The sequence below is a fragment of the Phacochoerus africanus genome, chromosome 2 (genome assembly GCF_016906955.1).
Source record: "Phacochoerus africanus isolate WHEZ1 chromosome 2, ROS_Pafr_v1, whole genome shotgun sequence".
NCBI classification, from domain to species: Eukaryota; Metazoa; Chordata; class Mammalia; order Artiodactyla; family Suidae; genus Phacochoerus; species Phacochoerus africanus.
Window position 1 is genome coordinate 217,770,812 of NC_062545.1, and position 27,522 is coordinate 217,798,333.

General features: G+C 40.2%; 1 protein-coding gene across 1 annotated transcript in view; it reads left to right on the plus strand.

The window, feature by feature from the left end:
- The window catches only part of GLDC (glycine decarboxylase), a 108,377-nt gene that overhangs the window by 52,702 nt on the left and 28,153 nt on the right, over positions 1–27,522 (plus strand). The window contains exons 9-16 of the mRNA XM_047767662.1: positions 210–315; positions 1,812–1,951; positions 3,999–4,079; positions 7,127–7,224; positions 7,737–7,821; positions 7,921–7,962; positions 10,133–10,275; positions 26,180–26,255. Of these exons, the coding sequence (XP_047623618.1) occupies positions 210–315; positions 1,812–1,951; positions 3,999–4,079; positions 7,127–7,224; positions 7,737–7,821; positions 7,921–7,962; positions 10,133–10,275; positions 26,180–26,255 (771 nt within the window). The remainder of the gene's footprint in view (positions 1–209; positions 316–1,811; positions 1,952–3,998; positions 4,080–7,126; positions 7,225–7,736; positions 7,822–7,920; positions 7,963–10,132; positions 10,276–26,179; positions 26,256–27,522) is intronic.

Genomic DNA, 27,522 nt, shown 5'->3' on the forward strand with positions numbered 1-27,522 from the left:
GTCAATTTCTGCTGAACAGCAAAGTGACCCAGTTATGCATATATATAATTCTTTTTCTCACATCATCTTCTATCATTTTCTATTACAAGTGATGGAATAGCTTTACCTCTGTTTTTAATTTTGGCATCTCATTCAGAATAATAGTCCCTCCCATTAATCATTTTCCAACACATTAAATGTGATTCTTTAAATGTTCCTTCTTGTTTTAGGCTCTCTTGGCAAATATGGCTGCAATGTTTGCAATCTACCATGGGTCACATGGGCTGGAACATATTGCTAGGAGGGTACATAATGCCACTTTGATTTTGTCTGAAGGTGAGTCAGTTGTCTATTTTAAAACTTTTAGTTATAACATGACTAATAAATGTGAGCAAGTAAAATTGAAAACTCATTGCACGTACAACACTACTTGCAAAATTAAATGTCAAATACCTGGGAAGAATATTTTCAACATCTGTGATAGCCTGAATGTGTTAATATATTTTGTATATCAGACTCTTACTCATTCTTTCACCCCATACCCAAGAAGGATGAATACCTTGAGAGAGAAAACTGGGCAAAGAACATTAAATGTAATTTTAAAAGAAAGCATGCAAATGAACATGTAGAATTTCAACCTCATTATTAATCAATGAAATGTAAATTGAAAGAATGGTATTTCTCCCATTACATTGGCAATGATTAAAAAATGGTGATATTGGTATAATTTTTATGAGGGCACTTAATATGTCTCAAAAGCTTTAAAAATGTGCCTACAATCTGATCCAGAAATTTTAGGAAAATACTTAAAGGAAATAATCAGATAAAGATGTAAAGGGTGTCTGTTGAAACATAATTTACAATAGCACTATCTTGGAAGCAGCCTAAATGTCCAGTAATAAGTAATTAGTTTATGGTACATCTGTAAGTTTAACTACTATATACCTATTAAAAATAGTGATAGGAGTTCTGATCTATAGAAAAGCAAAATATTCATGATACATTAAATTTTCTAAGAGTTCCCACTGTGGCATGGTGGGTTTAGAATTAAACTACAGTGGTTCGGGTCGCTGCAGAGACAGGGGTTCAGATCCCTGGCCTGTAGCACTGGGTTAAAAGATCTAATGATGCTTCGGCTGTGGTGTAAGTCAAGATGCATCTCGGATTTGATCCCTGGCACAGGAACTTCCATATGTTGTGAGTGCAGCCAAAAAATAAAAATAAAAAATTTTACTAAAAAAGGGTAAAGAAATACATGTATGTGATATAAACTTCTCTACCCCCCTGCAACTTCTAGGGAAATCTATACTAAAAGGTAACCACTAGTTACTTCTGGATGGTGATTATAGTGATTTTTCTTCCCTTTTTATATGTATTTCACAATTTTCTATAGCATAATCATAAGCATTTAATTTTTTTTTTCTTTTTTGTCTTTTTGCCTTTTCTAGGGCCGCACTCATGGCATATGGAGGTTCCCGGGCTAGGGGTCCAATAGGAGCTGTAGCCGCCTGCCTATGCCAGAGCCACAGCAATGCGGGATCCAAACTGCGTCTGCGACCTACACACCACAGCTCACAGCAACGCCAGATCTTTAACCCACTGAGCCAGGCCAGGGTTTGAACCCTCAACCTCATGGTTCCTAGTTGGATTTGTTAACGACTGAGCCATGATGGGAACTCCAAGCACTTAATTTTTTTTAAGCAGACATCTAAATGTTGGGTAAGACCAGGAACAGACTATAGTAGAAGTTATCTGTTTGTTTCTCTATGATGTGTCAGTGGCAGAAGGTCAGGTTTCCATGTAGAAGCTGATGGCTCTCCTATCTCGTCTAGGTCTCAAGCGAGCTGGGCACCAACTCCAGCACAACTTGTTCTTTGACACTTTGAAGATTCACTGTGGCTGCTCAGTGAAGGAGGTCTTGGGCAGGGCTGCTCAGCGGCAAATAAATATTCGGCTCTTTGAGGATGACACGGTAAGTCAAACTTTCAGGGTTTTTTTGTTTTTTTTTTTCTTCTGGCTTTGTAGGGCTGCACCCTCAGCATGTGGAAGTTCCAAGGCTAGGGGTCGAGTCGGAGCTACAGCTGCTGGCCTACACCACAGCCACAGTAACTTGGTATCCAAGCCACTTTTGCAAACTACACCATAGATCATGGCAATGATGGATCCTTAACCCACTGAGCAAAACCAGGGATCAAACCCGCATCCTCATGGACACTAGTCAGATTTGTTTCCACTGAACCATCAGGGGAACTCCCCAAACTTTCAGTTATTTTCCTTGTTTGTTTGACAGATACTCTAAATTTTCATTTCTTTTCTCATTAAAATTTTTCTTTATTTAAAAAAAAGTGAGGGATTCCCTGGTGACCTGGGAGTTAAAGAAAGGATCTGGTGTTTTCACTGCTGTGGCTCAGGTTTACGCCCTGGCCCAGGAACTTCCTCATGCCATAAGCTCAGCCAAAAGTAGAAAAGGAAAAAAAAAAGTTCAAAAAAATTCAGTATTGGATCTTTGGGCACAGTCTGTTTCTCTGTAAACAATTTTCATTTCCAATGAACTTTGGAACATTGTGACCCTTTGTTTGTTTTATTTTCATTTCTGGCCACCCCATATGGAGTTCCTGAGCGAGGGATCAGATCTAAGCTGCAGTTGTGACCTAAGCAACAGCAGTGGTAATGCCAGATCCTTAACCTACTGCACTGGGCTGGGTATCGAACCTTCGTCCCAGCGCTCCCAAGACACCACTGATCCTGTTGTGCCACAGCAAGAACTCCATTGTGACCCCCCCCCCTTTTTTTTTTTTTTGCCATTTCTTGGTTCACTCCCATGGCACATGGAGATTCCCAGGCTAGGAATTGGAACTGTAGCCACCGGACTACACCAGAGCCACAGCAACGCTGGATCCTTAATCCACTGAGCAAGGGCAGGGATCGAACCCAAAACCTCATGGTTCCTAGTCGGATTCGTTAACTACTGTGCCATGACAGAAACTCCTCCATTGTGACCCTTAAAGGATAATTTGTTTTCCGCTTTCCTGAAGATGTATGTTTTCATATAGGGGACTCAAAGCACATATTTTGCTCGTAATACTCCTTTCTTCACAATATGACTGTTCAAAGTACAGGCTCTGATAAGTGATATGATAGGGTAAATTAAAGGAAGGAAAAGTTGAGCATACCTACCAACAGGTGTTCCTGGCAGCCATCAGACTGTTAAGAGTCCAGAAGTGGCTATAAAACTAAATCTTGTGAAGTTTTTTGTTTTGTTTTGTTTGTCTTTTTTGCCTTTTCTAGGGCTGCACCCAAGGCATGTGGAGGTTCCCAGGCTAGGGGTCTAATCAGAGCTGTAGCCACCAGCCTACACCAGAGCCACAGCAATGTGGGATCCGAGCCGTGTCTACAACCTACACCACAGCTCACGGCAACGCTGGATCCTTAACCCATTGAGTAAGGCCAGGGATTGAACCCGCAACCTCAAGGTTCCTAGTCGGATTGGTTAACCACTGAGCCACGACAGGAACTCCTAAATCTTGTGAAGTTTGGGTCTGGTCTAGCCTCCTTTGTCCAAGGGCCACTTGGTTATGATAGTACCCTGTAATTTCAGATCGACGGAATTAGGTTTTTTGCTTTTGTTTTTGTTTTTAATTTTCCAAGGAGTTTTATCTTTATTTTTTGTTTTCCAGTTTTTATTTTTTAAAAAGTTATTTAAGTATAGTTGATTTAGAATGTTGTGATAATTTCTGCTATACAACCAAGTGATTCAGTTATACATGTACACATATCTCTTCTTTTTCAGATGCTTTCCCCATGTAGCTTATCACAAAATACTGGGTAGAGTTCCTTGTACTATATAGGAGGTTCCTGTTGGCCAATCATTCCCTCTATACCTCAGTGTGCATAAGCAAATCCCAAACCCTCAACTGGAGTTTTGTTCAGTACGTTCTCCCCTTTGACCTCCCTTGGGGTTTTTCCACTGATCTTGGCATTTGGAACTGATGTCTTGCCTTTCATTTTCATTTATATAGCTTGGTATTTCTCTTGATGAAACAGTCAATGAAAAGGATCTGGATGACTTGTTGTGGATCTTTGGCTGTGAGTCATCTGCAGTAAGTAAAGTAAAAATGCACATTCTTCATAATGACGATTTGAGGTAGTGTCAAAGATGGCTTTGCTTCTTGTGAGCCTGAGTAGGAAGGAGAAGAGGCCCAGGTATGATATTAGAATGCCTGCTGGTAAAATTATGATATTTATTATCCCTTGCTATATGACTGCTGATAGTTAGAGGTCACTGCTGTGGGTCCTAGCCAGGTCTACGCAGCCAGGCTAATTGGAAAGATGGTTAATGGTGTTTAATTGAAACTATTCCTAATACAAAGATTCATGAAATCAGCATCTTGGTTATGCTGACTCTAGGAAAACTGACTTAATAGTACCAGATATTATGCTCTGCTCTGAGAATAGTGGTGAATCAGACTCATTTCCTGCCCTTATGGAGCTTATAGTCTATGGGGTGTCCAAACAAGCACAGGATTGCAATCCAGGTGGTGTATTGTGACGGGCAATGTCTGAAGATGCACTTTGAGCATGGAGGAGGGGCTCCTCACCGAGACTTGGAAGAAATTATCCTAAGCTGAGACCTTAAAGATGAGTAGGAGCTATCCAGACACAACTGAGGAGGAGGAGGATGGGGCCAGAGGTTTTCCAGATACTGGGAAAAGCAGCCACAAAGACTAAGAGGAGAGGGATTCCATGAGGACTAGAAGCCATTCAGAGTGACTGAGTTGGTTTCTAGAACAATGGAACTGAGGAAGCAATTACAATTCTGTGGAATGGAAGCAAGGGTCAGTAGCTACCCAGACCTGTGGCACTCTACAAGGCCTGGAGCATAGAAACCACTCAATAAATATTTGTTAAATGAATCAGCAAAAGGAAGCAGAAATAGGTTTCCAGGTGGTGAATGGTGCTGGTTGTCTCAGCCCTCTTTGAGAGATGGTATCAGTATCAGATAACAAATGTTATTTGATGTTAAATGTTAAAAGAAGTATTACACTGTTCTCTCTTTCTCTCTCTCTCTCTCTCTTTTTTTTGTCTTTTTTAAGGCCGCACCCACAGCATATGGGAGTTCCCAGGCTAGGGGTCCAATCCAAGCTGTAGCTGTCAGCCTATGCCAGAGCCTCAGCAACATGGGGATCTAAGCCACATCTGCGACCTACACCACAGCTCATGGCAATGCTGGATCCTTAACCCACTGAGCGAGGCCAGGGATTGAACTCAAATCTTTATGGTTGCTAGTCAGTTTCGTTAACCACTGAACCATGACAGGAACTCCACACTGTTCTCTTTTAAACTTTAATAAGCAAGACTGAGTAAGATTCTTCCCTCTCTAGAACTCTGCACTGAATTTAATCACAGGTATTCTATGCATTTGAGAAATATTGATGGAGCACACCTGAGGGCTCTAGAGGGCCAATCTATCAGCCTGGAGCAGAAGGAGGAGCAATATATATTTAATTATATATTCTGGGTATTAAATGCTTATCAGATATATGATTTGCAAATATTTCCCCCTGGTTTTTGTTTTTTGTCTTTTTAGGGCCGCATACGTGGCATGTGGAGATTCCCAGGCTAGGGTTCAAATTGGAACTCTATCCTACACCACAACCACAGCAATGCCAAATCTGACCCGTGTCTGCTACCTCTGCCATAGCTCACGGCAACACCAGATCCTTACCCTTTGAGGGAGCCCAGGGATTGAACCTGCGTCCTCATGGATACTAGTCAGGTTCTTTTCCGCTGAGCCACGATGGTAACTCCTATTTTCCCCTAGTCTATGGTTGTTTCTTAATTCTTGATAGTGTCCTTTGATGCACAATTATTTTATTTTATTTTGTTTTTTGTCTCTTGTCTTTTTAGGGCCACATCCGCAGCATATGGAGGTTCCTAGGCTAGGGGTCTAATTGGAACTGTAGCTGCCGGCCTTCGCCACAGCCACAGCAATGCCAGATCCAAGCCGGGTCTGCAACCTATACCACAGCTCATGGCCACGCCGGATCCTTAACCCACTAAGCAAGGCCAGGGATTGAACCCACAACCTCATGGCTCCTAGTCAGATTTGTTTCTGCCATACCACAACAGGAACTCAGATGCACAAAAATTTTTAATTTTAATGAAGTCCACTATTTTTTTTCTTTTGTTGCTCATGTTTGTGGTGTCATATTTAAGTAACCTTGCCAAATCCAAGGTCATGCAGATTTTTGTCCATACTTCTAAGAATTTTATAGTTTTAGCTTGTAAATTTAGGTCCTTAATCCATTTTGAATTAGGTTTTGTATATGATATAAGATAAAGATCTCACTTTATTCTTTTTCTTTTTTTGTCTTTTTGTCTTTTGTCTTTTTTGTTGTTGCCATTTCTTGGGCCGCTCCCGTGGCATATGGAGGTTCCCAGGCTAGGGGTTGAATCGGAGCTGTAGCCGCCGGCCTACGCCAGAGCCATAGCAACGCGGGATCCGAGCCGCGTCTGCAACCTACACCACAGCTCACAGCAACGCCGGATCCTTAACCCACTGAGCAAGGGCAGGGACCAAACCCGCAACCTCATGGTTCCTAGTCGGATTCGTTAACCACTGCGCCACGACAGGAACTCCTCACTTTATTCTTTTGCATGTGTATATCCAGTTTTCTTAGCACCATTTGTTGATGGGAATGTCATTCCCCCACTGAATGGAACTCTTGACACTTATGTTTTATTAGGATTGTTCCCAAAGATAAAAGAGCTGTGTCAAGTGAGAATCCTTACTTGAGTGTTATTATGGTAACTTTTTAGGTAGCCCTTTAAAGTAATTTACCAGAGCTTGCTTCATTATTCATGGAACATGCAGGAGATGTCAAATTTTTTTTCCTGTAAAAAATTGCACAATTTCATTTTCTGTGACTCAGGTTTTAGAGAAAATTGCCATGATGCATGACCCCTGACACCTTCTCAATGTACCATGCCAGATGTCCCAGGGGTGGGTGACGGTATGGGTGGGACTTTGGGTGATATGGGATTTTGGGTACTCTGTCAGAATATAGGCTGATTGGAAGCCTGGTTCACATGTGGTTCCAGGCGTGACTCCTGTCCTTTCTGTGGCTTCTGTGGTCTCTCCATGCAGGAGCTGGTTGCTGAAAGCATGGGTGAGGAGCAGAGAGGTATTCTAGGGACTGCCTTCAAGAGAACTAGTCCATTCCTCACACATCAAGTGTTCAACAGGTTTGTGTGGCTTGTGTGACTTGTGTGTTGTGGCTCGGGAGCACAGTAGAGAGTGGCTTCTGACTCTGACTGTGTTATGCCTTAGGTTGTTGTGCCATAATGATCCCAATCCTGACCTGAGAAAAGCGTATCTTATTTCCTGGTGGCTCTGATCCCCTGGCACTGTAACCCCTAATTCTGCTCTCAACAAGATGGAAATCTGGATGCATAGTCGCCAGGCTGAAGATCATACCTAGGATCTCAACATACTCTTCTTCCCAACCCTTCCTCTCGTGCCCACAGGCAGCTTCTCATCCTAAGACATCCTTTGAAGTTCATGGGGGTGGATTGGGGTCTATGCCCTTCTCTCTGATGCTTTGTTGACATGCTGCCTGTGGCCTAATTTGATCTGTATATTGAAGGTAGATCTCGGTGTGTCGAAGGTAGATCTCAGTGTGTCTTAACATTCAGAAGGATTGTGTATGGGCTCTTAATCCAACTGTGTTGGCCTAAATCATGTTTTGTGTTCACAGCTATCACTCAGAAACAAATATTGTTCGATATATGAAGAGATTGGAAAACAAAGACATTTCCCTTGTTCATAGCATGATTCCACTGGTAATTATTGAATGGATGGCCAAGCGGGAGATGGGAGGGCCGATTAGATGGATCATAAGAAGTCACTAACATGATACACTTTGGCTGTGCTTCTTCAAGGGGTCCTGCACCATGAAGCTCAACAGTTCATCTGAACTCACAGTAAGTTGGTCACTTCTACTAAGAGGGAACTTAGCAGGAGTTCTCTTGTGGCAAGGTGCGTTACGAATCTGGCATTGTCACTGTAGTAGCTTGGGTTGCTACTGCGGCATGTATTTGATCCCTGCCCAAGGAACTTCTATATGTCATAGGCTCAGCCCCCAAAAAAAAAAAAATGAGAAAAGAAAAGAGAGGGAATATTACTCAGCCATTAAAATGAACGACATACCAGCATTTTTAGCAACATGGATGGACCTAGAAATTGTCATACTAAGTGAAGTCAGCCATACAGTGAGACACCAACATCAAACGCTTTCACTGACATGTGGAATTTGAAAAAAAGGACAGACTGAACTTCTTCGCAGAACAGATGCTGACTCACAGACATTGAAAAACTTATGGTCTCCAGAGGAGACAGTTTGGGGGGTGGGGGGATATGTTTGGGTTATGGGATGGAAATCCTGTGAAATTGGATTGTTATGATCATTATATAACTACAGATGTGATAAATTCATTTGAGTAATAAAAAAAAGGGAACTGAGCAGAGGCAGTGTCTTGGCTGTACATAAACAGCTAATTAGAGAAATCTGTTACTGGGACTATGATTTAATAACTACTTTAGTAATCCTTTACCTGATTCTTCAGAAATCTTGGCAGAAACCCTGATTTTTTTTTTTTTTTTTTTTGCCTTTTAGGGCAACACCTGTGACATATTGAAGTTCTGAGGCTAGGGGTCAAATCAGAGCTGTAGCTGCTAGCCTGTACAACAACCACAGCAACGCTAGATCTGAGCCATGTCTGCAACTTACACCACAGCTCACAGCAACACCGAATCCTTAACCCACTGGGCAGGGTTAGGTATCAAACTCGCATCCTCATGAGACTAGTCAGATTCGTTACCACCGAGCCACAATGGAACTCCAGAAACCCTGAATTTATCACAACTTGATCATTTAAATTTGAGTGAAATTATTTTAAAATATTAAAATATTAAGTATATAGTATTTATGTCTTCCTACCCTCCACATCCCCCCCAACCCCCTTTTAAACCTGTTAAAAAGCTTTATTTTTATCAATTTGTAGTTGTTAAGCTCAGGTAGAATTAAGAACCTTAAGCCTTCTTTCTAGAAATCCATTCACAATGCCAGAAGGATAGAGATTTGAAGGTTTAATTTGTATCTTGTATCAATAGAAGATTTGTGTATCCTGCTGTGGTGTTTGGTAAGTATCCCTATTAGGCTAGGATGGTTTTTTTTTTTTTAAATCCCGTAGATTTATTTTGATGTGACAAATCACATCAGGCAAAGAAAATCATTTTATGTTGTGATAGGAGGATTTTCCCCATTTGCTTTTTTTTTTTTTTTGTCTTTTTGCCATTTCTTGGGCTGCTCCTGCAGCATATGGAGGTTCCCAAGCTAGGGGTTGAATTGGAGCTGTAGCTACCGGCCTACACCAGAGCCACAGCAACACGGGATCCGAGCCGCGTCTGCAACCTACACCACAGCCCACAGCAACGCCGGATCGTTAACCTACTGAGCAAGGGCAGGGACTGAACCCGCAACCCCATGGTTCCTAGTCGGATTCGTTAACCACTGCACCATGACGGGAACTCCGGTATTGTAGTTTTAGAGGAAAATACTTACTTTTATGTTTGGGATGCAACAATTTTATATTGATGTTGTATTCTGCTTAATGAATAAAGAATAATATATGGGCCATGTAAGAGTTTGAACAAACCATGCCTGAAATAACTCATTGGGTTTCATGGATATACGTCTCACCTATGTATGTATGTATGTGTGTATTTTTTTTTTTTTTTTTGGCCAGGCCCATGGCATGTGGAAGTGGGCCAGGGCTCAAACTCACACCACAGTAGTGACCCCAGCTGCTGCAGTGACAATGCTAGATCCTTAACCTGCTATGCCACAAGAGAACTCTGAAAAGAGATATATATATTTGACCCTTTGTGTGCTAGTAAAATGAAGACTGTAATAGTACTCATATCATAAGATTGTGGTAAGGAATATATCTGAAGTGCATAGAACAGTGCCTGGTACATAGTAAGCACTCTTTATGTTAGTGATAGTATCATTGTCATCATTACTAAAGTTAGTACTGCATTACTATTACAATATGTACATACACATATGTCTTCTCCCGTCTTGTTCTTCAGCCTATTACATGGAAAGAATTTGCAAATATCCACCCCTTTGTGCCTCTGGATCAAGCTCAAGGGTACCAGCAGCTTTTCCAAGAACTTGAGAAGGATTTGTGTGAACTCACAGGCTACGACCGAATCTCTTTTCAGCCTAACAGGTAAGGGGATTTCTTCTTCTGTCCTTTCAGCTGTTTCTTATAGTATAATACCCACTGGGATAGATGACTAGAAGGTCCAAAGTGGCTTCATTCACATAGCTGGGAAGTTAGTGATGGCTGTGGCTGGGAGCTCAGCTAAAGATGTTGATCCGGGCCTTAGTTCTGCTCCATGTGAACCTCTCTAGTTGTTGCTTGAGCTTCCTCACAGAATTGGGTCTGGGTTCAAAGTGGATTGTTCCAAGGTGGAAGGATATGGAAACTACAAACGTTTTAAGGCACAGACTCTGAAGTTACACAGCATGACTTCCAGACCATTCTATCAATCACAGCAAGTTTCAGAGCCAGCCCAGATTGAATGTGGGAGGGGGACACACATGGCTGTGAATGTCAAGAGTCCTGGTTTGTTGTGGTCCATCTTGGTAACTAGTTATTCCGTCTGTCTATAATACAGCATAAGGATTAGAATCGAGCACACATGTTAGTTCCTTATAAGCAGCAGTACCTTGATCTAGTAGGGTTTGTTCTTGTCACTAACTTTGAAAGTTCCCTTCCCCTCTTCTGGTCTAGGTCTCTTTGTCTGAAAAGTAGAAACTTTGAACAACAGTGATTTTTCAAAAGCAGAGTGCTCTCCCAACATCTTCTGGGTACTTGCTAAATATAGATCCCTGGGTCCCACTCCAGACCTACTGATCTCCAAAGGTTGAGATTAAAGATCTTTAAGAAGCCAATCAAGAGATTCTGATTTATAGATAACATACATATCACCGAGATGCACTGGAATTGTGATCCCTGTCTTCATGGGAATAGATAAACAGGTAGACAGACATGTTATCAGTGAGTGAGTTAACCTCGAGTATATCTTCAGAAGAGGAGTCTCATATCTGCCCAAAGTTCTCCACCTCCCACTACTCAGTGTGGTTTTCCACCAGCCCTCTCAGCATTGATATCATCTAGAAGCTTGTTAGAAATGCAGAATTTCAGAGTTCCCATTGTGGCTCAGCTGAAATGAATCTGCCTAGTAACCATGAGGATGCAGGTTTGATCCCTGGCCTCGCTCAGTGGGTTAAGGATCCAGCATTGGCATGAGCTGTGGTGTGCGTCACAGATGCAGCTTGGATCCCACATTGCTGTGGCTGTGGCATAGGCCAGCAGCTACAGCTCAGATTTGCCCCCTAGCCTGGGAACTTTCATATGTCACAGGCGTGGCCCTAAAAAGACAATAAATAAATATGTCATAACTTTTAGGAGTTAGCATTAGTAATTCCTAAAAGTAAGGAAGTAGTAAGAAGTAGAATTAGTAATATTTTGTAAGTTAATTTTTTTATTGTGGTAAAATATACATGGTACAAAATCTACTATTTTAAACATGTTTATTCCGTTCAATGGCATTCATTACATTTACATCATCATATAACCATCGACACCATCCAGTTCCAGAACTTTTTATTTTCCCAAGTTAAAGCTCTGTACTCATCAAACAATATCTCCTAATTTACCCCTTGCCCCTGGCAACCACAATTCTACTTTCTCCCATTATTAACTTGACTAGGTAGGTAAGTGGAATCATAACAATATTTGTCCTTTTTTGTCTGGCTTATTTTACTTAGCATAGTACCTTCAAGGTTCATCTATGTTGTGGCATGTCAGAATATCCCTCCTTTTGAAAGGCTGAATAATATTCCATTATATGTACCATATTTTGTTTATCCATTCATCTGTCAATGGACATTTGGGTTGTTTCAGTCTTTCGGTTATAGGGAATAAGGCCGCTATGAACATTTGTATACAAATGCCTGTTTGAGACTCTGCTTTTAGTTCTCTTGAGTATAAACCCAGATAGGAAATTGTTGGATATATGGTAATTCTATGTGTAATTTTTTGAGGAACTGCCCTACTGTTTTACAGATCTATGCACAGGCATAGATGGAGAGAGAGAGATCAAAGGAAAGACACCCAAATACATCTTAAGGTGGTAGAACTTCACGTTTCATTTTTTTATCCTTATGCTATTTTATATTACTAAAAACTTTTTTTAAAAAAACATGGCAAAAAAAAAAAAAACATGGCATAGGTTGTTATACAATCCAAAAAGCTTTTTTTTTTTTTTGCTTTTTTCTGGGGCTGCTCCCACGGCATATGGAGGTTCCCAGGCTAGGGGTCGAATCGGAGCTGTAGCCACCGGCTTATGCCAGAGCCACAGCAACTTGGGATCTGAGCCGAATCTTCGACTTACACCACAGCTCACAGCAACGCCAGATCCTTAACCCACTGAGCGAGGTCAGGGATCGAACCCACAACCTCATGATTCCTAGTTGGATTCATTAACCACTGAGCTGCGACGGGAATACCTATTTTTAATTACAGGGAGCATATGTATTGTAAAACATTAAAGGCATAGTAAGAGTTTCACCATGGTTACAGATTCATTTCCACTGTGGTTCTCCTGATCTCAGGGGGTTTTGCTGTCAGCTGGTGGCATAGTGAAGTTGTCTTTGAACTTGCCCTGTAGTTGAGGCAAACCACCTATAATCCTTTGTAGCAATCTGGCACTCAAAGTGAGGAAGGCTTGCAACAAAGGGCAAAGAAAACAAACTCTGTAGAATAGAATAATATTCAACATCAAGTGGACTTGAAATACAACTCTCTAATTCTAAAATGCCTAAGGAGGAGAACTGCATATTTTAGGCATAAGCCTGAATGTTTCAGCACGTGGCCCCAATGGCTCGGCCTCTTCTATGTGACTGGGCCCTCCCATATTGTCTTCCAATCTCCAGCAGTTTTGTGTTATACTCACGGAAGGCTTTTGTCCTTTCTTTCTCTAATAGTTTGTGCCTAAATGGAGATTGCCACAGGGGCTTTCTCTTCAGTGCATTTTTTTTTTCCCCTGAGGGTGGAATCCAACAGCTCCAAGGAAAGGTTTATACCCAGAATATGCAAGGCCTCCAAAGCTCTGTTATGTGGCTTCCTCCCTAGTTGTGATGTAGGTTTTTCTCCTATCTAGCAAGAAGGGGAATGCTGCATTATTGACTTGACTGAGATTTAACTGAGGAATGGCTGACAAATATGGATGATAAAGGACTTTAGAACCATAAGCTGTGGCATGAAATCTTTGCTTCAAGTAGCCAAGCCTTCACTTGGTCTATTTCCTGGAGCCATTAGATCCCAAAGTTGTTTAAAGGACTTGAAACAAAAATGTGGGGAAACGTCTCCTCATTTCTTATTTGCTCAATCTACAAACCTGGAGAGCATTTCTAGCTTAGTGGAGAACATAGGCAAATAATATTTAAGTATCTTTCCATTTTCTACCCTGCCCAGCATGGCTTGCTTCAGCTTGCTCCCCATAACACTGTAACAGTCTTAAAATCACCCAGCAGCACGCAAATATACTCTAGGAATTGCTGGGTTAGAATTGTGATGTAATGTTTAAGGCAGGCAGAAATAGTAATTAACACCTTCCACAGATAGCTAAAGTGAAAGACAAGCTGGAATTATTATTGGCTCAATTGGCTAATAAAAGTAAGGACTTTGTTTTTGTCTTTAAAAACCACAAACTGTGATCTTGAGTGTAGATAGAGCTAGCAGAAGCTTTCCTGGAATCACCTCCTGGGTTCTTAAATGAAGTGTGAAAAGGGCACAATCAATGACTCTCAAACTTTATTGTATGTGAGAATCACTTGTGGGGCTTGTGAAATTGCTAACCCCCATCCTGGAATTTCTCACTTAGTGAGTCTGGATTGAGTACTGATAATTTATTTGTATTTCTAATATAATCCTGGGTGATGCTGATGTGCTGGTTTAATTGACACACTGTTAAAATGGGTTTGGGGGGTGGGGGTGGGGGAGGCTATAGGGGTTCTCAGGCCTGGCTGCATATTAGAATTACCTATGAAGTCTTTGAAGAATCCCATGCCCTCCCCACCCCATGAACTAGCTACAGCAAAATTTCCTTCAGGCGTGGTGCCCAGGCGTAGTGTTTTAAAATCTCCTCAGGTGATTCTAATGTGCATCACTAGGTTGGAAAGTGTGTTGCCTTGGGAGACCACCAAAGAGTTAGATGATTTTTTAGTTATTTTCATTTATTTATTATTATTTTTTACATTTTTAATATTTTTATATATTATTTATTTGTTTATTTTATTTTATTTTATTTTGTCTTTTTGCCATTTCTTGGGCCGCTCCTGCGGCATATGGAGGTTCCCAGGTTAGGGGTCGAATTGGAGCTAGAGCCACAGCAACGTGGAATCTGAGCAGCGTCTGCAACCTACAACACAGCTCACGGCCATGCCGGATTGTTAACCCACTGAGCAAGGTCAGGGACCGAACCTGCAACCTCATGGTTCCTAGTCGGATTCATTAACCACTGTGTCACGGGCGGAACTCCCGTATTTGTTTATTTTTACTTAGTTATTTTATTTATTTTTAGTTTAGTTAGATGACTATTATCTTCCAGTGGAGTGAACTTTAAAACTGGCCTTTGAAGGCCAAGTCATGATTGTCATGCAGATTTCGGCAGTTTACAACAAAGAGAATCAAACACCTAATATTGGCCATCTCACCTCTCCTTTCCTCTGCTCACCGTAAGATGGGTAGATTTATGTCATTGATAATCTGATTCGGTTTCCTACTTAGCCTAGTGCAACTTCAGAACCCTCCCGTGCAGAGAGCTCTGGTAGGCCAGGTATCTGGGACTGATTTCCCAAACTCAGGATGCCAGGGAGAAGAGAAAGAAGGCTGAAGGTTAGGAGAGCTATCTTTGGGGAAATATAAAACAAGGAGAGTCTCTCACCTCCCCAAATTTTCCAGACTCTTAATAGTTTATCTGGACTTTTACAGTTTATAAGGCTTTGGAACAGTGGTTCTCACATTTGGCTGCACCCGTAGAATTTCTGATTCAGTACACCTGGGGTGTGAACCCAGCATTTGTAGTTCTACCAAGTCCCTAGGTGAGGCTGATGTTTGGGGATTTGAGTTTGGAAACCACTACTTTGAGGGGCTATTGAGATAGTGGAAAGGTTAGAGCGGCTGAGCTATCCAAATGTTTTTTGCCCAGAATTCAAAGGTTAAGCATAGAATTTAGCTTATATCAAATTAGATACAGGTTGGCAAAAACATGTTGAGTTTTATTTTAAGCCAATAGAAGCAGAGGCCTAGGTAGTGTTGAAGATACTTGAGGTATGCAACAAAGAGTTTGATTAAAATTGAGTTGCTTCTAAGATATGGAAGCATATCTTGTTTATCATGCTTATAAGATAGAAGTCAGTGCAAATTTTACTATTTTCTTGAGAGTGGTCATCTGAGGTTGCCATATACTGATTCAGGTCATTTTAACACACTGGCTGTTTTTATTTTTTAATTTAATTTTTTTTTTTTTTTTTTTTTTGCTTTTTAGGGCCATGCCTGTGGCATATGGAGATTCCCAGGCTAGTGGTTGAATTGGAGTTCCAACAGGAACTCCTGATGGAATTTTTTAAAACATCAGATGAGGGAGTTCTCATTGTGGTACAGTGGAAACGAATCCGACTAGTATCCATGAGGATTTGTGTTTGATCCCTGGCCTCGCTCAATGGGTTAAGGATCCTGCATTGCCATGAGCTGTGGTGTAGGTCGAAGATGCAGCTCGGATCTGTAGCATAGGCTGGCAGCTGCAGCTCCAATTCCATCCCTAAGAAAAAAAAAAGAAAACATCAGATGAATGCATTACTTAACAATTCTAAATTTATCTGTAAATTAGGTAGCATATCCCCATGTGACAGATGAGATTAAGATCCAGAGGAGCTTAGGGCCAAACTTCTTGAAAACAGTGAGCAAATCAGTGAGGCTCACTAGGAGAAGCTCTAGGATGGCCCCATCTCTTTGTTAAACCTGCTTAGAAATGAGGTTAAGTAAAGGTTCTTGGTTGCAACAACAGAAAATGGGTTGGCCTAACTTAAGCAGAAAAACAGTTTAAAGGGTGACAATATCGCACACTTCACAGAATTGATGGAAAAGCTGGAGAAGTGAAGCAAGACCCAAGGGAGGCTGGCAACAGAGAGTAAATCAAAGTTACACCAGGGAAAGCATCACCACCACTACTGTGACTGAGCTATTCCTAGTGTCACCCCTTCCAGATTCATGAAGTTCCAGGCTGGAGTATCCAATGGGCTGAAACTGGGTTACATATACAGCACCTTGTTAATCAGCGGTGATGGGGAATATCTGGTCTCTTTCTGCTTCCATAGGGGCATTTTGGACCCTACCTTTCCCTAGACTTACACAAAAGGGGAAATTCCTCCAAATAGTCAGGGGACTGAAAGGCTGGTGTATTTCTACATACACACCCATAAAAATAGCAACGAGAACCAGCAAATCTTCAACATCCTAATGTAACTCTTCATTGTTCTTTCTAAGCACATTGACTAGTTTGATTATCACAGCACCATTTTGTTTCTTTCTTTTTATATTTTATTTATTTATTTATTTTTGCTTTTTAGGGCTTGCACCTGCAGCATATGGAGGTTCCCAGGCTAGGGGTCGAATCGGAGCTGTAGCTGCCGGCCTATGCCACAGCCCCAGCAACTCAGGATCTAAGCTGTGTCTGCGACCTACACCTCAGCTCATGGCAATGCTGGATCCTTAACCCACTGAGCGAGGCCAGGGATTGAACCTGTAACTTCATGGTTTCTAGTCCGATTCATTTTTGTTGCACCACAACAGGAACTCCCAGTCTTTCTTTTTTTTTAAATGGCTGTACCTGCAGCATATAGAACTTCCCAGGCCAAGGATCGAATTCCAACTGGATCCTTTAACGCACTACACCAGGCCAGGAATCAAACCCAAGCCTCCACAGGGACCAAGCTGCTGCGGTCGGGTTCCTAAACTCACTGTGACACAGAGGGAACTCCCACCATTTTTTCTAATTTCTTTTATACTGTTTGTTGGACATGTAGTTTGCAGATATTTTCTCCCAGTCTGTAGCATGTCTTTATTCTCTCACCAGAGTCTTTTGCAAAGCGAACGTTTTTAACTAGGATGAAGTATAATTTATTCATTTTTCCTTTTATGAATTGTGCTTTGATTTCAAATTAAAGAACTCCAGCTAACCCCCAAAATGCCAAAGATTTCTTTTGTTTAATCCTAAAAGTTTCACCATTTTATGTTTTACATTTAAATGAATGATCTATTTTAAGATAATTTTTTGTATACGGTATGAGACAAGTTGACCTATACATGTCTAATTGTTCCTACATTATTTGTTGAAAAGGCTATGTTTTCTCCATTGAATTGCTTTTGCAATTTTTGTTAAAAATCAGTTGGGTTTGTATATGTGAATTTGTTTCTTGTTTCTATATTCTGTTTCATTTATCTATGAGTATATCCCTCCACCAATAACACACTATCTTGATTATAATAACTATGTAGTAAGTCTTCGCGTCAGACCAACTGATTCCTCTCACTTTTTTCTTTTTTTCAAAATGAGGCTATTTCAGTTACTTTGCCTTTGCATATAAATTTTAGAGTAATCTTGGTTATATCTACAAAAAATCTTGGTTTTATGGGATAATGATATATATTTTGGCTTCATTATTCTTTTTACAATGGGCTAGATGTTAGACATAATAGGTATTATAGATGGTTGAAGGGAAATCCACTTCATATTTATAGTTTATCACTCAAAATTTTACATGAAAACCTGTGTTTTTAAATGTAATAATTTAAAAGTCATACTATAAAAAACTTCTTAGGAAGTTGAGATATTAGAAGTAAAGTAGGCCCACTGACTTAAAAGACAACTTCTCTGAAACTACACACTAATGTGGCCATTAGTGTGCAAACTATAGTGGTGTGTTGAAAACTATTAAATAATTTTTGGAAGATTATCTAGAGAAAATTAGAACAAGAATAGATCTGGTAAATTTATTAATTAAAAAAATTTTGTAATAGTTGATTTATAATGTTCTGTCAATTTCTGCTGTACAGAAAGTGACCCAGTTATACATATATTTACATTCTCTTTTTCACGTTATCCTCTCCATCATGTTCCATCACAAGTAATCAGATACAGTTCCTTAGGCTATATAGCAGAATCTCATTCCTTATCCATTCCAAATGCAATAGTTTGTCTCTACTAACCCCAAACTCCCAGTCACTCCCCTTCTCTCTCATGAACCACAAGAGTATTCTCCATGTCCATGAGTTTGTTTCTTTTCTGTGGATTGGTTTGTTTGTGCTGTATATTAAATTCCAGACATAAGTTATATCATATGGTGTTTGTCTTTCTTCTTCTGACTTCACTTAGTATGAGAGTCTTTAGTTCTATCCATGTTGCTGCAAATGGCATTATTTTGTTCTTTTTTTATGGCTGAGTAATATTCGTTTGTGTACATATATCACATCTTCTATATCCATTCATCTGTCATTGGACATTTAGGTTATTTCCATGTTTTAACTATTGTGAATAGCACTGCAGTGAACATAGGGGTGAATGTATCTTTTCCAATGCATGCCTTGTCAGAATATATGCCCAGGAGTGGGATGATATGGTAGTTCTATATTTAGTTTTCTGAGGTACTTCCATACTATTTTCCATGGTGGTTGTACAGATCTGGTAAATTTAGATACTTGATAATTCACAACAATGTATAAATCTTAGTTCCACTACAGTATAATTCAGCAGGGATTTTGTTGACAACTGGGGTTTGCCCTAAATCATGATTTATATAGTATATTCTGCAGTCTTATAAAATCAGTTCTATGTTATTTTTTTCGTAAGTATAAAAACTGCAGAAAATTTTCTCTTAAAAGCAGTGGCTGCAATAGTCCATCTTCAAAATTTCCTAAGCAGCCAACTTCTTTTTTTTTTTAACTTCTAATTTTTTTATTTTTTATTTTTTTGACACAAAACCAAAAATTTAATCTAAAATATGCTACTTCTCAGTTATTATTGAAATACAATCTTTTTTGTACATATCTACATAAAGTATAGTTGATTTGCAGTGTTGTGTCAATTTCTCTTGTACAGCAATGTGACCCAGTCATACATTTATGTACATTCTCATTCTCATATTATCTTCCATCATCTTCTGTCACAAGAAATTAGATACAGTTCCTTGTGCTATACAGTAGGACCTCATTGCTTAGCCATTCAATATAATAGTTTCCTCTACTAACCCCAAACTCCCAGTCCTTTCCACTCCCTCCCCCTTGGCAACCACAAGTCTGTTCTCCATGTCTGTGAGTCCATTTTTGTTCTGTAGTAGGTAAGTTCATTTGTGCCACATTTTAGATTTCACATATAAGTGATATTCTGTGGTGTTTGACTTTCTCTTTCTGACTTCACTTAGTATGAGAATATCCAGTTGCCTCCATGTTGCTGCAAATAACATTATTTCATTCTTTTTATGGCTGAGTAGTAGTCCATTGTGTATATGTACCACATCTTCTTAATCCATTCATCTGTCAATAGATATTTAGGTTGTTTCCATATGTTGGCTATTTGGAATAGTGCTTCTGTGAACATACAGGTGCATGTTATCTTTTGTTTTTTTTTTTTTCTCTTTCTAAAATTAAATATATGTACTTACAGCAGCTAATAACACATGATACTTAGTACATAATTCAAAGAAGATGTATAAGGCTTTTATGGAGAAAATTATAAAAAAATCATCAAAAGTTATGAAAGACCTAAATGAATGGATGGAGAAATATTTCTATGATCAAGAATACAAAGATACATTATATAAATTATCAATTTATTATAACAGACTCAAACACACTCATGAAAATTTGATTCTCTAATATATTGAAGAGATCTAAAGGCTAAATAATAATCAATGTAATTTTGAAGAAGAATATGAAAGTATGTAAAAACCAGGTATGTGGGGGAGGTAGCAATATTTTATAACAGTTTTTACCATTATAAAACTATATAAGAATAATTAACATTCTTGAGAGGTTACAAAGTTAAGGGGTTGTTCTGTAATTATATACTTTTTTTTGTGTGTGAAATTTTTATTTTTTTACAAAATAAAATACATATATTTAAATATAATTATACTCACACAGATTATTATATCACAGATCTTAAGAAAGAGATTAAGTGACTCCCTCTGGAGAAGTGGAATGGAAAATATGCTGAGACAAACGGGAAATTTATTCTATACTTTATCCCATTTTGTATGGCTTTCATCCTTACTATTTAGTAGTATCTATTACATTTCAATTTTTCTTTAAAAAATTAGCATTATATTAAAATTGTGTATCTTATGCAACTAAAATTTATAAAGAAGGAAGCCTTATATACCATTAAATATTTTATATAGCATAATAAAAAGAATAACTTAACTGGTAAGAATAACAAAAATAATACACCCTCTGAAAATGAGTAAAATTTACAATGCATAAATTGGTTTAAAAATAGTGTAACTATATAAATATGTCCTCACAATTTGTTACATCTTAGTGATTCTTCAATATAGGCATTACACCGTTCTAGGTAATGTGATAAGACATTAAGACCTTACATTGTACCATGGAGAGAACTGGTTATTAATAATACAATTGTAGAACTGTATTATTTAATTGTACAGTTGCATTATTTAATTATAATTATTATAAATTCTTTGATGGAGAGGAAATCAGAATCACTTCTAAGATGACTTTAGCATTCCAAGAATGATGTCAAATGACCCCCTTCCTGGGGGATTATGTGCTTATTTACTATGAGATATATTTCTACTCCAGAGATTCCTTGTTTGTGTATCAATTGTAGATTTTTGGTTTGCAGTTCTTCTGAAGTTTTGATATAAGAGTTTATATGTATATGAGATTGTTTTAAGTTGTTCTTTTTTTTTTTTTTTTTCTTTGTCTTTTTGCCATTTCTTGGGCTGCTCCTGCGGCATATGGAGGTTTCCAGGCTAGGGGTCTAATTGGAGCTGTAGCCACCGGCCTATGCCAGAGCCACAGCAATGCAACCTACACCACAGCTCACGGCGATGCCGGATCGTCAACCCACTGAGCAAGGCCAGGGATCGAACCCGCAACCTCATGGTTCCTAGTCGGATTCGTTAACCACTGAGCCACCACGGGAACTCCCGAGAAGAGCTGAATTTTCACTCCAGCTCTGTCATGCCACCTTCAAATTCTACCACTCACCCTTTATTATTATTTTTTACTAAATTCACATTGAACAGCTGCCCTGAAATCCCACAGTTATGATGATATGCTGATGCTCATAGGTTTTAAATCATAGCAAAACTGTTGAACCCCATCAAATCCAATTTATTTTCACTTTGTGGATTATTGTACTTGTTATGTAGTTGTTCTAGCTTTGTCTAGCCTACTGGATTTCTTTGTAGACTGAATCTGGGTTTTGGAAGGAGTTGTCTGCTAGTTCTCACTCATTCTTTTAAACAGTGCAATATATAGCAGTTTTTTCACCAGGCTGAGTAAATGTCATGAATTGGGGGTGTATGCTTACCTGGCACTCCTGTGGGTCTGAGGTTCCCCATTCATGGGTATCCTTGCTGGCCTGACTGTGCAGGTCCAGGCCACTAACCACTTCATTTTGTATAGACGTCTCAGAAAACTGCTATCCTCGTTGCCCCTCCACGTGTAATACTTTTCTGAGGGGTTCTCATTCTGGGTTATAAAGATAAGCAGTTACTTTTCATAATTCGTTTCTTCCAACAGGTGGCAGTAATAATTCTTCTTATTTTCATAGTACCCCCAGTAATAAGCCTTGAGTGGCATTAGAACATATCTTTTACACTTTCTGAGTATCTAAGCAGAAAACACCTGGGGTTTCTGATCCAGTCATTAGCATATTGCCTTGTTTCTGGATCACTAGTTCCTAACTCCAATTTCTTCTTTCATTCCTAGTCCAAACAGCTTGATTGGTCTTCCAACAGCACAAGGTGATTGGAAGTCATGAGAGAAACACAGAGGGAAATACAAAATCCATTTGTTGCAGTCCCTTTCCATAGGGGAAAGGGTGACATTAAGGTTGACTGTCTGACCTGAAGAACTCAATTGTGAACAAATTGTTTAAGCAGGGAATATACAGAACTCTAGCACCTAGATCATATTTTCAAAAACCTATACCCTAATTAAGATAAGATGGACAAAGTAAATGTGAGGTCTGTAATAATTTTCAATGTATTTTATATATGACATATGCATGTAATATATATATGATGGTATTAACAGGAGAATAAGCAAAGTAAAATACTATGAGACTTTTGGAGGAGTTAAAGAATAATTCAATCAGTCAGTCAATCCATCAGTATTTATTGAACATCCCCTATGTCAGTGTTCTTGATACAGAGAATACATTGTCGATACAGACAGACAACATTTCCGATTTCAGGGAAGGCCTCTTTGAGGAGATGACTTAAATTGAGGCCCATATACTAAGAAATAGTATTTCAGATGTGTGAAGAACTAGAGGAGGAGTTTTCCAAGCAGATGGGGCCATCTAATGAAAAGCCATAAGGCAGAAATTGGCTTGATCTGACCCAGGGAAGGAAGAAGGCCTGGGTGGCTGTAGGATAGTTAGCCATGAGAAGATGGAAGAAGACACAGGTGTAGGGGTGGATAGAAGCCACAGATCGTGTGGTGGATTTGTAGGCCATGACGAGGAGCTGGATTTGTGACTTTTGGGAAGGCTTAAAAGAAGGGGCAGAACTTGAGTTGGGACTGGTTGAACAATGGGTGGATTTGGCTGGTGAGAAGGGTCAGGGAGGGCAGTGGAGGTTGAAGGTTGTGAAAGTGCTCATTCAAATGCTGTGGGAGCCCATCCTCAGTGCCCGAGTTAAAGAGCGTTCAGGGTTGCTGCCTGAAGTTGGTGATGAGGGTGATGCTGATGGCAATGATGATGGTATTGATGATAGTTGCCAGTACCTAATGAGTGTTTACCTTGTGCCAGGCACTGTGAAAAGCTCTTCACCATAGGTCACCGCATTTCTCATCACATCTGCCCTTCCAGTTGGGTGCAATATTATGCTTATTTCAGAGATAAGGACACAGAGGCTAAGTAAATAGTGGTGTAAGTGGCTTGCTAAAGTGTGCCATATTCATTTTCCTGTTCTCAAAGTAAAGAACATCAAATGAACTAGAACTTGTTTTTCAGAAGGCAGGAAAACAGAAGCCCAGTATTTGCCTCCCTCCGTGGAAAAGAGGGGAGAGAGGCAATGTTCACTCAGTGTGAGTGAGAGAGGAACTGCGTGCCCCAGGTCTTATGGGGACAGACCTTTTATATGTAGCTAGCCTCCTAGTTCTGGGAGTCAGACAAGTGTTCTGTGAAGGAAAGCCAGTGTTTGTTCCCACGACTCTCAATCCTTTGGAAGCAGAGCATGCTCAGAGAAGCCTCACTGCTTACAAAGGAAGCACAAGGCACCTTGAGCCAGGCTGACTTATACTGATGTCTACATCTGTCATTGTTGGCTGTTTGGACATGTAATACTCTGAAGATGATGGTACCTGCTTCCTGGGGGTTATTAGGAGGGTTAAATAAGAAGATGTGAAATGCTTGGTAGTGACAAGTGATCCCATTTACCTGTGTTTTCTCTGCATAGACTGCCTGATAAACAGGATGTGCTTAATTAATGGGGCAGTTTTATATTATTGTTACTATTATTTTTATTCCTTAGCTCATCTAGCCTCTTTTATTGCTCTGTGGCACCCGCACTCTGGAAATTACCACTCTTCCTTTCTTTTCTCCAGCTAGGCTCTAAGCCCTTCACCCCAGATGTTTCTCTTCTCATGCTGAGCCCGGAGTCATCAATTCTGCGGTCTCCCAACTATCAATGTCCCTACCCTTGTTGCAGATATTTCAAATTCAGCTGGTTCCATCCCATCGTTCTCTCAACAAATATTTTCCGAAGTTCACATTTTTAGCTTTAAGTTTAGAAATTAAAACAAAGTTTATCTAAATCACTGTTAAGCCTTGTGCCTTGTTAGATTATGACCTCAGTGTTACAAGGTGACCAGAAGGGATGAATGTCAAAACCACTAGGCCTTCCACAGAGTCAAAAGATGGTGTAATTTCGCAAAATGGAGGAAATACGCATTTTGAATGGGATTAAAAGACGTATTACTCACTTCCCTTTCCTTCCTGCAGAGAATATTGAGAACATTAAGTAACAGTTTATGATTGACTCAGCATCCTTCACTGGAATGTTAGTCATTAAATGTGCTCTAAAAGTTATGCCTTCAAGGACTGCTGAGATGGGTTTGGCCAGCCTCTAGCAGCCATCCATGTGTTGCTGGGCTTGGGAAAGCTGACTCAGACTGGCAGGAATGATACTACGCTCACAGTGTTCCTTTGGGGTAATCTGATCATTGACTAAACATTTGGTAATATCATGAACTTTTATTCTTTGTTTTAGGTGTGATCATTACAGTTATCTTTTAAAAATTATTCTTTGAAACATGTATAACGAAATTTGAATTGATAATACAATGCTTGGGTTTGTTTGTTTTTTGTCTTTTGAACTTTTAGGGCCGGACTCGAGGTATATGGAGGTTCCCAGGCTAGGGGTCTAATCAGAGCTGTTGCTGCTGGCCTATGCCACAGCCACAGCAATGCCAGATCCCAGCTGTGTCTGCGACCTACACCACAGCTCACAGCAAGGCTGGATCCTTAACCCGCTGAGCAAGGCCAGGGATCGAACCCGCCATCTCATGGTTCCTAGTGGGATTCGTTTCCTCTGCACCATGACTGGAACTCCTACAATGTTTGGGTTTTACTTCAAAAGAATCCAGTGAGGGGACTTAGTGAAGGATATAGCTGGAAACAGGATTGACCATAATCTGGCAATCTTTAAAGCTGGCTGATGGGTACCTGGTGATTCCTTATATTCTTCCCTTTGCTTTCATGTCATTTTGTAATTTTCCATAATGAAAATGATTTTTTAGGTGCAGGGTCCTGAGCAAGGGTCAAAAAATCCCTTCAAACCCTCCTGCACTGTTGGTGGGAATGTAAACTGGTATAGCCACTATGGAGAACAGTTTGGAGATACCTTAGAAATCTATACATAGAACTTCCATATGACCCCGCAATCCCACTCTTGGGCATCTATCCGGACAAAACTCTACTTAAAAGAGACACATGCACCCACATGTTCACTGCAGCATTATTCACAATAGCCAAGACATGGAAACAACCCAAATGTCCATCGACAGATGATTGGATTCGGAAGATGTGGTATATATATACAATGAAGTACTACTCAGCCATAAAAAAGAATGACATAATGCCATTTGCAGCAACATGGATGGAACTAGAGAATCTCATACTGAGTGAAATGAGCCAGAAAGACAAAGACAAATACCATATGATATCACTTGTAACTGGAATCTAATATCCAGCACAAATGAACATCTCAGAAAAGAAAATCATGGACTTGGAGAAAAGACTTGTGGCTGCCTGATGGGAGGGGGAGGGAGTGGGAGGGATCGGGAGCTTAGGCTTATCAGACACAACTTAGAATAGATTTACAAGGAGATCCTGCTGAATAGCATTGAGAACTTTGTCTAGATACTCATGTTGCAACAGAACAAAGGATGGGGGAAAAATGTAATTGTAATGTATACATGTAAGGATAACCTGACCCCCTTGCTGTACAGTGGGAAAATAAAAAAATTTTTAAAAAAAGAAATTCATAAAATAAATATACTCTTGAATGAGAAAAAAAAAAAAATCCCTTCACTGAGTAGGAGTAGGTGAACTTTAGCACACAGACAAGGTGCTGTTCTGGTTGTTCCAGACTTTAGGCTCACACAGGGGTCCTGAATGAGCTTTTTGTTGTCTGGGAGAGGCTTTGTGTCACATGTTGGTGAACACATGGCCCATAGCCCATGAGTATTGAATGAGTAAATGAAAGCAGAGAGGCACAAAGCCCTGACCCTTCTCTTCCTGTTTTCACAGTGGAGCCCAGGGGGAATATGCTGGGCTGGCCACTATCCGGGCCTACTTAGACCAGAAAGGAGAGAGACACAGAGTGGTGAGTATGGACCTGCAGTGCTTGCTCACACTGGGGGCAGTGGGACCAGCTTTAGGGTCCCTTTAAGGTTGTGCTATGGGATACCCCCTCCCAGACTTCTTGGAAGAAGCTGGGGAAACATATAATCAAGAAACAAATGTCTGTGACCTGGCTATTATGACCCTTGCCTCCAAGACATTTTATTGGACCATTTAGAGGGAAAACATTTGGAGATAAAAGTCTTTCTCTCAAACCCAGTCCGTAAAAGTCAGCCAGTTGGCTGTGGACCTGCTTTCCCAAGGGAGCAAAGGGAAGCAGGGGCAAGAAGGTTGCCATTCAAGCCTCCTCCTTGGCTCAGCCCTGGACCTTAGGCCTGGACGGAGGGCAGAGGCCAAGCTTTGATTTCTCTGTGACTACTGCTGTGCCTGAGCGCAGTTCTGGTTATATGTATGCTCAAAAAATATTTATTGAATAAATAAATTCCCCATTAAGCGATTCTCAGCTCTAAGCAGCAAAAGAAGATGTGGAGTTCACAGTTCTGCTTCATTGTTTGCTTTGGGTAAGATAGTCTAGTCTCCAGGGTCCAAACTGCTCCTGGGGGCCCTCATGGGGACTTGCAGATGCTAATGGGCTCAACAGGCTTCCACTAATCCCTAGAGGCAGTCCCCTTAGCAGGTGACCTAACAACACAGGCTTCAAACTGTGGCTGAAGGAGGTCTCTGCTCCTGGGGCCTTCATTTTGGTGATGGCCACACTAAATTCGAACTTCATGAGCTATGGAGGTGGTGTTGGAGCATGGGTAAGAGTCAGGAACAGGACAGAAGTGTCTGCCTGTCCCAGGAGAGTTAGAGAAAAAGGTGCTAGAGTCGTTCTGGCTGCCCAAGTAAGTGGGGTGCAGCAGGGGATAGCCCAATCTTAGTCCATTTCTGGTTTTATTAAAGCTGATAGATTGTTTTCAGCTAGTTGCCTGGATTTTGTAATGAGGAATTTAAATATTTATTTGACATCCCTTTCACAAAAAGGGAGAAAAAAAATTTTTTTCCCACCTTCCCTCGCTTATCCATCCTGATTAAACAGTTGTGTTTTCCCAGGCATTCGCCGTGGTTGAGGAATAGAATTGATTTTCAACGACTTTTGGAAAACAAGGCATTTATTTTTTGAATAAGTTATTGAATGCTGGCCATATACAAGGCATTGTGTGTGCCTGTCCAGAGAGAGATTTAGCGATAAATCAGACAAACACAGCCCTTAGTATCCCAACTTGTTTTTTTCACTTGAGTTTTTCTTG